The sequence below is a fragment of the Neopsephotus bourkii genome, unplaced genomic scaffold, assembly GCF_033783945.1.
Source record: "Neopsephotus bourkii isolate Nb327-2 ecotype Australia unplaced genomic scaffold, CSIRO-AGI_Nbou_v1 NB_1749, whole genome shotgun sequence".
Classification (NCBI taxonomy): Eukaryota; Metazoa; Chordata; class Aves; order Psittaciformes; family Psittacidae; genus Neopsephotus; species Neopsephotus bourkii.
The window spans coordinates 3670334-3684036 of NW_026902223.1; the positions used below are offsets into that span (position 1 = coordinate 3670334).

Genomic DNA, 13703 nt, shown 5'->3' on the forward strand with positions numbered 1-13703 from the left:
TCTTTACCAAACTCTCACCTTACTCTGTTACATAACAAAGAAGACAGGCTTGATTGTTCTTGGAAGTGGGGGGAACAAATCTTTAGCAGCATTTAGGCAGGAATGTGGCTATTGTGATGCTGGAGTTGGGGACAGCAAGTGCAAGAGAGGCAATTTCTTTTCTGTTCTTTATACTTCATATTACTTTTAGTTATGGGGAACTTGTTTTACAATATGAGGTTGCATTCATTAGCCAGTGGTGTGAAATACTGACAAGTTAGGCAAGGGTGCACAAGTACCCAACTGTTCTCCTGGAATAAAGGAGAAATAATCCAGCTCCTACCTGCAGTTTTAGAGTAAGACCAGTTGAGATGTTCTCAGAGTAAGACTCCAATAATTTAACTCTGATATTTAACAAAATGAATAAAATAAAATACTTTGCCTTTTGATACCACTTTTTTATACTGCATTTCTAAAAAGGGGAAACTGAAAAGAATTCTGGCTCTTGTTTTTATTCCCTTGGCACTCATTTCACACTGGGAGATTTTCTACTAAAAATGGAAACCAAAAAGCAAACAAACATTTCTTTTTGCCTAGACATGGCTATTGCTTTGTCCAGCCTGTTTGGGAGTTTGACTCTATTGTTTCTCCTACTAACACCTTTTAATACTCTTGGGAAACACCTGTAAAGTATTGAGTAGGTGTTAAGTGGGAGAAACAATGAAGAGTTGCTTAGGTAGAAAGCCATGCAGCCCTGGGCAAGGAGTAAGTAGGAGCAATAGTCCTTTTAAGGAAATGAGTCATTGGGAAGAAAAGCTGAAGGAAATAATGGGAACAAGCACTGAAAAGACAAAACCAGGGAATGGAAAGCAGGATCCAGGAGGTCAACATATATTTGTGTAATAGGTACAAGCTGGCTAGCCTTTGTCTGCCCAATATACATTTGAACTTAACACCCCAAGAGGAGAGTCTGTAAATATTGACAAATATGTATTTTGTTTAGATAAATCATTAGTTATAAACTGTGTATACTACAGGACTTAAGTAAGCTCCCCTTGTCCAGACACTTCTAGTTCTTGTATTTATTATTAGAAATAATAATAATATTTTTAATTTTAAATAAATCGCTGCTAATTTTAGCTGCATTTAGATTGGTAGTTTCAAGTGAACATGATCTTGGAAAAAAAAAAATCTTGCCAGTGGAGGAGCATTTTCATGTTTGAAACACAGGAAAGTTCTTTAAATTAATTCAGATTTAGATGTTTTACCCAAAGGAAAACTTAAGACCTTCTTAGCTACAACGGTGCAATTCCTAAACTGTACAAAATTGAGTTAATTTGACTATATTTGAATAATTGTCCTTCACAGATAGGTTTCTTCTTAAATGGCAGTAGGGTCATAGTGGCTAGTTCTGCATGTATCTGTGGAGGACAAATCCATATCTAGCTTTGTTACCTGTAAAATCCAATTGGACTTTCAAGTTCCAGAATCACAGAACCATTCCTGCATTTCGTTAAAGTACTGCTAGAGTGTGTTGAAGATTTGTACATCTGTCTTTCATTAGGGAAGGATTTCAGAAATTCAACCAACAGTGTCATCAGCAAAGCCTGCTCCCTGATAAATCTTTTCTGGTATCTGTTCTTTTACTGCACTAAACAGGATATGTGAAAGCTTCACCCACCACCCCCTTAAGCCCACCTCCTTATTTGTTCTTTCAGAAAGAGAAAACCAGTTTGATTTAGGCCCCTCATTTTGTAAATTATCAGATAAATAAGTTCAGTGTTTGGGTGGGATAGTGGTTGAGGTTCAAAGGCATAATAAAAAGTTCACTCTCAGTGTTACTGGTTTTCCTATAGAGCTGGGTAGAGCAGTTTGTTTCTCCAGTGGTGACATTATAGGTTATGAAAACAATCAGGTTGTTACCCAGTTCTGTTTAAAATACTAGCCAAGAGTTTGTGATAGGTTTTGATGGTTATGGCACCTGAAAAGTACTTAGCTGCTTCCTTAAAGCACTGTACAGTGGAGTGGAATCTTTCAGCTGTGAAAACAAACTAAGAAATTAGATTTAATCACTCTTAAGCACTGCAGATAATTTTGCTAATGCTACGCTGATTATTTTTAGTCTAATATGGAGGAAGGCATTTTATTTTTGTCCTTCTAGTACTGCCCTGTTTAGATTGGTTTCATTTGATGCATAGATCTTAAATTCGTCCTCCTTTCAGGGATTACATTTTCTTTAAGCCTGAGCTTTGTGCTTTTGGGACTGTGCCTTTTTTACCCCTAAAGGTAATATGAACGTGTGCACACTTCAGTATATAGTTCTGACCTTCCCTGATAGGCATATACAGGGGCTATTTTCACATGCTCGTTGTTGTGGAATTTGAAAGTTCAGAAGATAAAACAATTATTTTTGCTTTAGTTTGTATATCAAGTAAATACTTTAAGGGATTTTTATATTTACAGCTAATCACAAGTGGAATGAAATTACCGTGCACGTAGCACGAATGACATAGAGTCCTATTCTAGAACCACATCGCGTATGTGTCTCTAAATTACTAAAATGACTTCGTTTCTCAGGAATGACTTAAAATAACTAGTTTATTGTAAGACCAATGTGGTCAGCTTGCAACTAACATTGAGGTATCCTTGTTTTGGGCTTTCTTATTTTTTAAATAACAGAAGCAAACAACAAGACACTATGGAACTAACAACTTTGTTTAAGCTAACTTCTGAAGTTCTGCATCCTAGGACATAGTAACCAAATAGGATTTCTGTACATTATTTCTTCTCTAAAGACTAGGAGTAAAGAGGTATTATTAATCTTCAGCTTTGAGTTGTTGCTGAAGTGATGTACAGTGTGTGCCATTGCAGGGGTTTCTAAATATGAGGCTTGTAAGACTACTGATAAAGATTTCCTGGTCACCTGCTTTAGTTTCCTTTCAGTTTGTGCAAAATTGCTTTAAATAGAAGGTTTGCAAATAAGGGAATAGCTGTTCAGAACCACAGGCAAACTGGGAACACCCCCACCCCTTTTAATTGCCAATTCTGAATGCCCCTGTGGGGAAAGCCTGCTGGAGGTGAGTTGTGGTTGGCCAGGAGAGCTTTCTGGTAGACCTTGTTTCAAAGCAGACAATAGCCTGAAATGTTAAAATACATTAAAACTGCATTTGCTTCCATATTTTTGGTCTTTGTAGAAAAACCAATTTATTAACATCCCACTGGAAGACATTCTGAATTGTAACCTTTCTTATTTATCCAGTAAATTCAGGGTATTCTCGTGTGTTCCACAGGGAGATATTCTCCTTGTGGTTTAGGTAAAAGACAGCTTTTATCCTGCGGTGTTTGGAAATGCCATACTAAAAAGCTATAAAAATATCCACAAGAAACGACACAAGAGGACATCTCTGCAACACTGTTCATTTACTTTTCCTGGTCAGAAGCTAGATTTACAAAATCTCTTAGACTTGCTAGTAAAAATACTTGTTTATCTGTGCCAATTAGTTACATGTGAACTCCCACATTCCTGTGGTCCAGACTAGGCCAGGTACAAGGGACAAGGTCCTTGCCAAGCTGCCAGTACAAACATCTTTTTGTAAGCTTACTCTTTTTCAGACAAGCCATTTCAAACAGACTATGGTATTGACTGTAGATTAGAGGCATGGTGTTTGGCAGATCCCTGGATTTTAAAATGGAGGAAGGCAAAACACGCAAAGGAAATATGGAAATGGTATCTGAGAAATTCAGAGTCAGCAGCTTAGTAGTAAAATTGTATGGATAATACCTTATTATACAGTGCCGTAACCTTTTACATACTTTGTAGAGTAGTACTAATAGAAATAACAAACCCTAAAACCAACCTGATAGTTGCCAAGAAAGACAGAAGCGTATGTCTTTGGTCAGGGTAAAATCTCTCTGAATTTATTTTTTACTGGGCCCAGATTTTTTTTTTTTAGTGTAATCACAGTAATAATCATAGTAAATGGAAAGTAGTTTAATTACAAAGACCTAACATCTAAGAAACATCAGAAGAAAATAGGGGATGTTTGACTTGAATATCTGCAAACAGCTGTGTTTGTTTCTAGCCGCCAGAATCAACTTAAAGATCAGCAGCACCAGCAGCAGCAGCAGGTAGTGTCCCTGTGTCAGCTTCCAGATGAGGCAGAGTGTCTGACTGTGCCCAAGTACAAGCGAGACCTAGTGCAGAAGCTCAAGATCCTGAGGCAAGAGCTGTCACAGCAGCAACCTCAAGCTGGCCATTGTCGTATTGAGGTCTCTAGGGAAGAGATCTTTGAGGTAATTTGAGAATTTGACCCATTTCTTAGCTTTGAGGGAAGGGGAGGAGGGTTGTTCATAACCATCTAAAGAAGTCATTCAGTTAGATGAAATCTTGAATTCTGGAGTTAAAACTGGAGTTTTACCAGTGACGAATGGGAAGAGGAAAAGCTTTCCCTGTGGCTGGAAATGTGACTGTGTCAGGACTGAGGAATGAGTTCAAGCACTTCACGTATTTGAAGATACTGTCTCACTTCTTCCTAGAATAGAAGAACACAAATGTCTGTTACAGAGGGACTGTTACAAATGGAAAACCAAACAATTCTTAATGATCTTTGATCTATTGTAATTCAAGTAAAATGACTGTTGAATAGCAGTCATCTTTGGAGTTTGGATTACTTGGCATGTCTCAATTCTGCTTGATTGTTTTCAATTAATCCCCCCAAATCAGACCAATTTTATGCATTTCCTAGGCTACTGAATGCCAGGGGTGTCCACAGTGGGATATCTGCATTTTATTTGGTGTCATTATTCAGCAGAATAATTCTGCTGAATTGATTGAACATAGTTATAATACATTGGCTCTTTCTGGAGAACAGTTTGTCCTCCTGAGAACTTTATCACCCATCCCACCCATCCCTGTTGAATTTTCACCCCACCCACAAACCGGATAGTCCCGCTGTGTTGTCACACTTTTTCCAGCCAAGAAAGATCTGTGTTGGTCTTCCCTTTGGAGGCAGTCAAATCAGTTCATAATCAGCGAGAGAAAGAAAGGAAAGGCTGCTCTACAGCAGTGAAAATCATTATGTTCTTGTTCTGAAAACTGAATTGAGTGCATTGGGCCCCCAGCACACCTACCTCTTCTGTTCTACAAAGCCAGAGATTGGGGCACGAACATTAAACGTAAATGAAAAGTAACATGTTTTGTTTAATTCCATTTTAAAAATTAGCATTTGTTTTGCCTCTTTCAGCTTTCTCTTTGTGTTTTGGTGAAGTTTTACTGATGGAGGAATAATTCTGTAGACTTACTGGGATGGCATTAATGCCTCTGTTCTAAAGATGCTTCTTGAAGGTTTGCACATGGGTTATACCCAGAGTAGAAGCTCCACTGTTGGCTTTTCTTATGGCAAAACAAAAGTATACTGACCCAGATTTTACCTTTTTGTAAGTTATGTGGGAATGAAGGAGCTTGTTCTGATCACTGTGCACCTCTGGAAATCTAACAGGAGGTGCTTCTACTCATGTCCTCATCAGTTTTATTTGACAAGTTTTATCACGGTTGTAGAAATCTAAGTAGCAGTCTGATTTGAGAAACTGGTTAGTGTCTTGGAAAATAGCATCCTCTTTGACAGTATCAGACTCAGAGTCTGAGAGTCCATTTCTAATAAACAACAGTAGTTTCTTGTCTATAAATAGAAGTTAATAAAATGAATGTTGTGTTTACAGGAATCCTACAGGCAAGTCATGAAGATGAGGCCGAAAGACCTGTGGAAACGATTAATGATAAAGTTTCGTGGGGAGGAAGGCCTTGATTATGGAGGTGTTGCCAGGTAAACAGTCAGTCCTCTGTCTCTTCCCCTGCACCCCAACCCCATCCTTTGAATCCTAAACCAACCTTGTATGAGCAAGTAAGAATAATTCAGGTTTCAGTCTTATCTCAGCATGTTCAGAGAGAACTTCCTCCACATTTGTGTTTAACAGTAAGATCAGAAAAATCATACGGTTTTGAAAAAACTCAGTGTAAGAATGCGTTTGCAGAAAGTACACAATACATTGTTTTATTTTCTTCAGGGAGTGGCTCTACCTATTGTCACATGAAATGTTGAATCCATATTATGGTCTCTTCCAATACTCCCGAGATGATATCTATACGCTGCAAATCAACCCGGACTCTGCAGTCAACCCGGTACGACTGGTGACATGAGTTCTGTAATGATCATTTTATGACTAGAAATTCAATACAACTGGAGAGTGTTCTAGGCTTAGGAACCCAGTTCTCACATTAGTGTTGCTAGAGACTGAATTTGTGCAATAATACGATAATTTCTATTTAATACTGATCAAAGAAACTTCTGAAATGTGTTGTTAATTTTGTGTAAGATGTCAGTTTATGTTTCCTTTGGGAGAAATTAAGCTTACTTTGATTCTTCCTCTTTGATTCTGGGCTGGAAGCAGTATCTTCAATGGGTGCATAAAACAAAACAAACCAAAAAGCTCTGGTTATGTTTTCTTGGTTGGTTGTTTTTTTAGTTCTTTTTTGTCTTTTCTTTGTATTGAAATTACATTTCATATTCAGCAGCTATAACCTGGAGGTCTTATTTAGCTGAATGGCTCAGTCTCTTCTTTCTGTTCTAGGAACACTTATCCTATTTCCATTTTGTTGGACGGATCATGGGGATGGCTGTGTTTCATGGACACTATATCGATGGGGGCTTCACGTTGCCTTTCTATAAACAATTGCTAGGGAAGCCAATTACTTTGGATGACATGGAATTGGTTGACCCTGATCTTCATAACAGCTTAGTCTGGATACTGTATGTACTATCTGTTATGTCCTACAATGTTAGAGTTGTGTCTTGATTAACCATGTGATAATGTTCCTAAATCTACTTGAAAAGAAATCTGAGTGTTTTGTCATCTCCTGCTCAGGCAGATTTAAGAAATGTATTTCTTGCACAATTCAGCTTCTTTAAGTCTTAACATGCTCAAGGCTTTTGAGGGCACAGGGGGAAGTTAATAAATCTTATTTTATTAATTTTGCCTATTATTAACATAAAGTTTATTAAAATATAAATTTGAAACCTTGATACTGGTTTAAAGAATACACCATAGTGAAAATGTACGTTCACCTTTTGCTTCCAAGCAGTAAATTGAAATGCTATTGAAAAAACTAAGTCTGACAGATAAATTATGGCTGTAATATGTTTGCAGAATATGTTCACTGAGTCACTTGCTTACTTCTGTCCACCAGTGAGAATGATATCACAGGAGTCTTGGACCATACATTTTGTGTAGAACACAATGCATATGGAGAAATTATTCAGCATGAACTGAAACCCAATGGCAAAAGCATCCCTGTGACAGAGGACAACAAAAAGGAATATGTCAGGTACATTTGTGCCTTTCCCAAAGTTTTTTATGTTTTATCTATTTTTAACTTATTTGAAGTAATTGACAGTTTCTGGTTGGCTCTTTTCTAAGTGGTGGTGCAGGTGTGGTGGTTGGTTTATTCCTGTCAGCAAGGCCATTTTTAGGGGCTGGGTAAATTGTTGGGTTTATTGTATTTGAACACATTTCTCACAAAACCACTTTGCACTTGCTTGCAGGCTTTATGTAAACTGGCGTTTTTTACGAGGAATTGAAGCTCAGTTTCTGGCTCTACAGAAGGGATTTAATGAAGTAATCCCACAACATCTGCTGAAGACATTTGATGAGAAGGAGTTAGAGGTCAGTCCACTAATGTTACGTTATGTCGTCAAGTGTAACAATAAAAGCCTGAGGCATTCTTCAGAGACTGAGTAACATGCAGAGTTGGGTCCCCAGTGCTTTAGGGGGCTGCAGGTGTGCTGTTGCAAGACATACAATTAGCATAAGAGGTTACCAGGTCAGGCCATCACTGAGCCTGAGTGTGCCTTCCACTGCAAGCTGCGAGGGTGTTTCTCAAGGTGACATTTCATAGCAACTGCAGAAGTGATAGGAGAGGAGACCCTCTCGTGTCCCTGGAAGCCCAGCTGAACCTGCACAGGAGTGTCTGCAGTGACCTCTGGGAGTGCTGCTCCAGCAGAGGTGGTGGATGTGCTTCTCACAGTGCAGTTTCACGACGCTAAATTCAGTGCTGCCAGGAAAATAATCTGTCAGTGCCTTCCACCTCCCACCGCTCGCTCCCAGCCCTTCCAGCACTCTGCACTGCCTCTGCTGTCAGGCAGCTCTGTGGTTTTGCAGAGCCGAGTTATGCCAGACTAAATTTGCCCTGTAAATACAGCAAGAGGAAAGGTGCTGTCTGGTGCTGTCTCTGACAAATGTGCTACATCATGTCAAGATCCACAGCATCCAAACAATATCCTCTGAAGGCAAATCCTAAACTTGTTAAAATGGAAATCTGTTACATAGTCTGTTAGCTGTGGGGGTGAGGCATTTGCCATATAAAATGTCCACAAAATAAATTATTCAGGCTTCTGCACTAGAATGTCAGTGATTGCTCTTCTTTTATTCTTGATATTCACATTCAAGTACAGAGAACCAGCCATACTGTTAACCCAGAATCATTTTGCAGATGCAAAATAAGAAAGGGGAAGGTCCAATGTTCTTAGTCACGAGAAAATGTCTTCATAATCACATCCCTGTTTGAGCTTGAACTGATCCATTGTGGGTTTCCATTTTAGAAGCGCTGAAAGCTCTTCATCAGGAAAGAAGTGATTTGTAATAAGCGTATGGTATGAAAAGAACAAGATTACTTTTGGGGTTGGACCAGCCAAACTATGCCCTTAGCTATGCTCCAGAAAGAAATACTGAGTTCAAATAGGAATTATGCATGTACTTTCACACTTGAGTAGAATCTGTGCTTCTTATTTAATTGACAGATAAAGACATTTTCATATAAAGCTTATGAAATTGTTAAATTTTAATTGAGGCCATTTGAAAAATCATTTTGTAGAAAGGTGAGATTAAAATAAAGTTATATTCCAGCATTGCTTAAGCTTAGTGGGAGGTTATAATTTGCCTTTGGTATAAAATCTGTTGATGTTTCAAAATGCATCATTTGGCAAATTCCAAACCCAGTTTTACATTGATCAATGGTGAAATACTTGATTATATTTTAAACTTCCAGCTCATCATTTGTGGACTGGGGAAAATCGATGTGAATGACTGGAAGGCAAATACCAGGTTAAAACACTGTACCCCAGACAGCAACATCGTGAAATGGTTCTGGAAAGCTGTGGAGTTCTTTGATGAAGAGAGGAGAGCACGACTGCTTCAGTTTGTGACTGGCTCATCCCGAGTGCCTCTGCAAGGCTTCAAGGCACTACAAGGTAACTGCTCCGGAAGCAACTGCAAATGCCTGAACTTGGAGGGAGCAATAGGACACATCCCAGAAACATCAGCTGCAAAAGAGGCTGGTTGGCTTTTTAAGGGTGAATAACAATCACAAATAGTGGGGTTTGTGTGCTTGTTATCACCTTGTCATTCAGCTGTTAATGGCTCTTTTATTTCAATTATGCACTTCGTTCTCTGGCAGGAAATTCTGATCGGTGGAGATCTTGGTGCTGTTCTCCTTCTGTTTTTTCTAGAAGCCTGGTTTTTAATTTCAGGCTTTTAAAAGTCCTTGTCACCAGTACAGCTCTGGGACCAGAACACACCAACATGCAGAGTGCTTGTGATTCTGGCAGCAGAGGCACTTCAATTCTGACTGCTTTTGTTGTAAGAGACATAACCAAGGGCAGCCCAGGCATCAGAAGCAGTCACCTTAATTACTTACCTGGCTTCTGAATGTCCTGTGGGTCTCTGTTGTAGCAGCTCTGTCTGTAACCCATGCTGCTCTATTAACACTGCAGTTACCCTGTTTCACCCTCTCACTAGGTGAGAGAAAATGGGCCAGGGAAAACATTGATCATAACCCAGAAGAGTCCATCAGAACACAAATACTATGGTAACACCTGTAACGTGCAAAAACCAGTTGCTCTAGAAACCTGTTTCCTCTTAATAATCCCTTCATTATCAGATAGAAGCCCTCATTTTCTGTCTCCTCTGTCCTGAGCTCTAAAATGTTCAGGAGCATTGGAAGCTTAGGAATGTTGAGGTTTTTAAGCAAAGTGTGGTACTCGTGGTGATAAGTGTTTGGACTTGTGTCAAACTGTGTACCTGTTTACCCTTGTCAGAACAGTTACAAGTAATATTCACCCTACTAATGTTGTGTGTGCTGTTTACTGTGTGGAGTGAGCTCTTTGGAGAAGGGTAATCGAAGTAATACCAGTTTAACATCGTCTGACCTGTAAATTTGGATATGGCTTTTCTAGTATAACTATTTCTGTGGGCAAACAAAGCCTGAACACAAAAGTTGCCAAAGTTGGTATTGTGACTCCTTCATGGAATTTGAATGGAATTGGCCACTCCTCAAGACCTGCTGTAAAATGGGGACAGATACAGCTGCATACGTTTTGTTCTCAAGGAAGGGTGAGAGAAGCTATATGGAAAACTGTTAGAATTACATAGTGCACTGAGTAAACCAGGTGTTTTATTCCTCCTTATGGGTGCTTTGTTGCTGTTTATCTTTCAGTGGTTGCAGTAGCTGCATGGTTACCGTGGGTGGGTGGAGGGGAGGAATCTCTGATAAACATAGCAAGTTTAAGGGGTTTTCCTGCCTGTTTATGATTTCAATTTGTAGCTTCTCCTTTTTTTGTGTGTGGTTTTAGTTACTTTGATGCTGCACTGCAGCAAAGACATTGCATATTCTCCAACACAGTAGCAGTAGAGCTCTTTTCTGGATTTTCAGGTGCTGCAGGCCCACGACTGTTCACAATACACCAGATTGATGCCAGCACTAACAATTTGCCGAAAGCTCACACCTGGTAAGACTTTTTCAAGGCTCTCTTGTGATCTGTAGAGTAGGGCCAGTTTGCTGTCTCCATGAATTTCTTTCCTCCCTTCCTTTTCTGACATAATAAATGCTCTCCATTAGAGTAGTAAAGATGTGAAAAGTAGAGATTGCTTTTATTTAGATGAAGCTCTGCTGGCCTTGCTAAGTGTTGCTTTGCCATCACTTCCAGTGTAACAGAACTTTCTAGGTGATGCTTTAAGTTGCCAGCAGCTGAACCTTTCCTGCTGTCTCTCCACAGCTTTAACCGAATAGACATTCCTCCTTATGAAAGCTACGACAAGCTGTACGAGAAGCTGCTAACTGCCATTGAAGAAACATGTGGGTTCGCTGTGGAATGACCCTTCCCAGCCTTACCCGAGACTATTTATACTCCTGTCAGCCAGAAAGCCCTTCCCTCAGCCAAGACTCAAGAAATGCTTGAAATACAGGAAACCTTTCCCTTTTCTACACTCGGACACTGGGAGGGAAAGGACAACTTTGGAATTTTTGTTTTTATTTTTAATTTTTGAGGTTGTTTTTTATTCAAGAAAATAGGTTCTGTGGCTCCTGCCATAGGATCATTCAGCTGCTATTAAAAACTAATATCTTGAACATACAGAATGCTGACTTTTCCTACATTTCAACAGTTAAGCAGTATTCTATACTTAAAGACTACTACTATTTTTGTAAAAGGTAATCTATTATATTTGCCTACCTGATTTCTATTCTCAGATACCAAGACACAACTTCAGCAGTCGGTACAAGTCACGTTTCAGCCTGTTTTAAATGTATGATACTGAACAGCATCTATACCTGCTATTTTTGGAGAAAAAAACCCTATTTTGGATTATTCTAACTTTGCATAAAATTGGCTGAAAGAATCATTACTCTTTTTAATTAAAGCCACTTACGTGTTAACTGCATTTTCTTATAGTAAAACCATTATATTCTGCAATGTAAATTCAACGTAAATGTTACCACAGGGGGCTTTTTTATATTTTTCAAGCATGAATTACAAATATGATGTTTTGGGGTCCTATTTATATCACTTGTCAGATTCCTTAAACAAAGTTTCTAGTGTGAGTGACACATGCTGGATCTGGTACAGCCCTTGTGTTGCCATGTGGGATAGACCTTTTTTAATGAACAGTAGATGTTTTGATTTTTTTAAACCAGCATTTTTCTAACAAGTCTGTCAAGAGGATTTTTTGTTGCTTTTGACTTTAAACACTGCGTTTTTCAACCTTTAAAGCATGCTGATGAGGTGGTATTTGACAGCAGGAGCCTGTCAGCAGTTCGCTTCAGAACCCATCCTGTCCAGTCAACCAAAGTTTGTTTGAATGCAGCCAAATTGCATTATGTATTTGTTGATGCTAAAGATTTATCAGGTAAAACATGTTGTAATCTTTGTCCAGCTGCTCATGACACGTGGGTTTAAGTTACAACTAAGGAAAAATGGTGTTTTAACTGAAATGTATGTAATGTGCTTCAGAAAATGAGGTTTTAAAAGCACATAATTTATTGATTGTAGGGATGGAAGTAAGTATATATATGAATTATAACATGGGTTGATCTCTTCAAAGGGGAATAAAATGCACTACCAGTAGAGGGAACTGAACTTTGAAGTTAGTGTGGAAATTCTCAGTTAAGATGTGTATGATCTGCTCATGGTCTGTAGATAAATCAGTCTGCTTAAGAGATGGTGGCATTCTCCTCTCAGCGGTGCGAGCATCTGGAGTAAGTAGCGTGGGTTTTTTTCCCAATCAGTGTTGTGTTTTTGTAACTTAGGTTACAATTAATCATCAGACCTGCACTATTTTTACACTGCCAATGAGAAGAAAGTCGAGGGTATTGAAAATGCTGAAAGAATGGGATGTAAACAGCTGTTCCATTTTTGCAGTGGAAGTCACAGAGTGAACTGGCTAATTTGCTGTCTGTTCTATGGAGCTTGAACTTAATTTTGTTCTGCCAAATCTGACTGCCACAGTGAGTAAACTACTACTGGATGTTGTGTGTTGGAATAGCAGGCAATGGACTGCTTTTGTAGAATTGTGGTAAGAGCCAAATCCACATATTCATTTGATTATTTTATATTTTGTTTTATACAGCTGTTGCTGGAAGGTTTGTTCTAAGAGACTTGCTTCCCATTTGGGGCTGGCTGCAGAGATGAGGCTACTTAGGGATGCAGACATAAAGCCAAGAAACTTGTTTTGACAGCCAGGTTTGAAATACATCAGATCCCTTTTTATCTTCAAGGGACTCTTGCACTCGTGTAAAATGGCTGGTACTTTGGCACCTGCAGCTGGGGTCCCTTCAGGTAACGCTGTCACTAGAGAAGCTACAACTACATCTTCAGGGTTGCCAGGGAGAGCAAAGGAGGTTGTTGAGCAGCGCATTCCTTACTTGGAACTGCTGCTGGTGGTTGGGGACCACTGTTTTACACACTCCCATCATCTTTACCCACCTCCCAGGAACCTGCTCCCTGTCAGCCTGCTTAGGCTGGTAAATGTATTGAATGACCGGTTATGGCCACCCTTATATCATAAAAGCATTTGTGAGGAGGGAGGAGATGAGCTCTGCAGAATATGGACTCTAGATCAGCTGATGGACACCATTCACTTTCACAGCAGCCTTAGCAGTACATCTGTCTGTTCTACCAAACGTTTTGGTTTGGTATAGGGAATTATTTTTAACTGCCACATCTAAATATTGTAAATTTAATATATTACAGGCAAAACTAGACAAATCTACATTTGACTTCCATAGCTGACAGATGAGGATGAACATACCAAGTATTTTGAGTGCCTTTCTACCTTCATGATAACTTGAGAGCTTTAAGCACCTCATCACCTAGTCAGATGTTTATCTGAAAACCTTC

At 39.2% G+C, this 13703-nt stretch overlaps 1 protein-coding gene across 1 annotated transcript in view; it reads left to right on the forward strand.

The window, feature by feature from the left end:
• Positions 1–12495, forward strand: part of SMURF2 (SMAD specific E3 ubiquitin protein ligase 2) — a 57435-nt gene extending 44940 nt beyond the window's left edge. Inside the window, exons 11-19 of the mRNA XM_061377230.1 lie at positions 4062–4272; positions 5698–5801; positions 6043–6157; positions 6607–6785; positions 7223–7360; positions 7578–7698; positions 9080–9281; positions 10742–10817; positions 11085–12495. Coding sequence (XP_061233214.1) covers positions 4062–4272; positions 5698–5801; positions 6043–6157; positions 6607–6785; positions 7223–7360; positions 7578–7698; positions 9080–9281; positions 10742–10817; positions 11085–11184 — 1246 coding nt within the window. The 3' untranslated portion in view covers positions 11185–12495. The remainder of the gene's footprint in view (positions 1–4061; positions 4273–5697; positions 5802–6042; positions 6158–6606; positions 6786–7222; positions 7361–7577; positions 7699–9079; positions 9282–10741; positions 10818–11084) is intronic.
• Positions 12496–13703: the final 1208 nt, after the last annotated feature.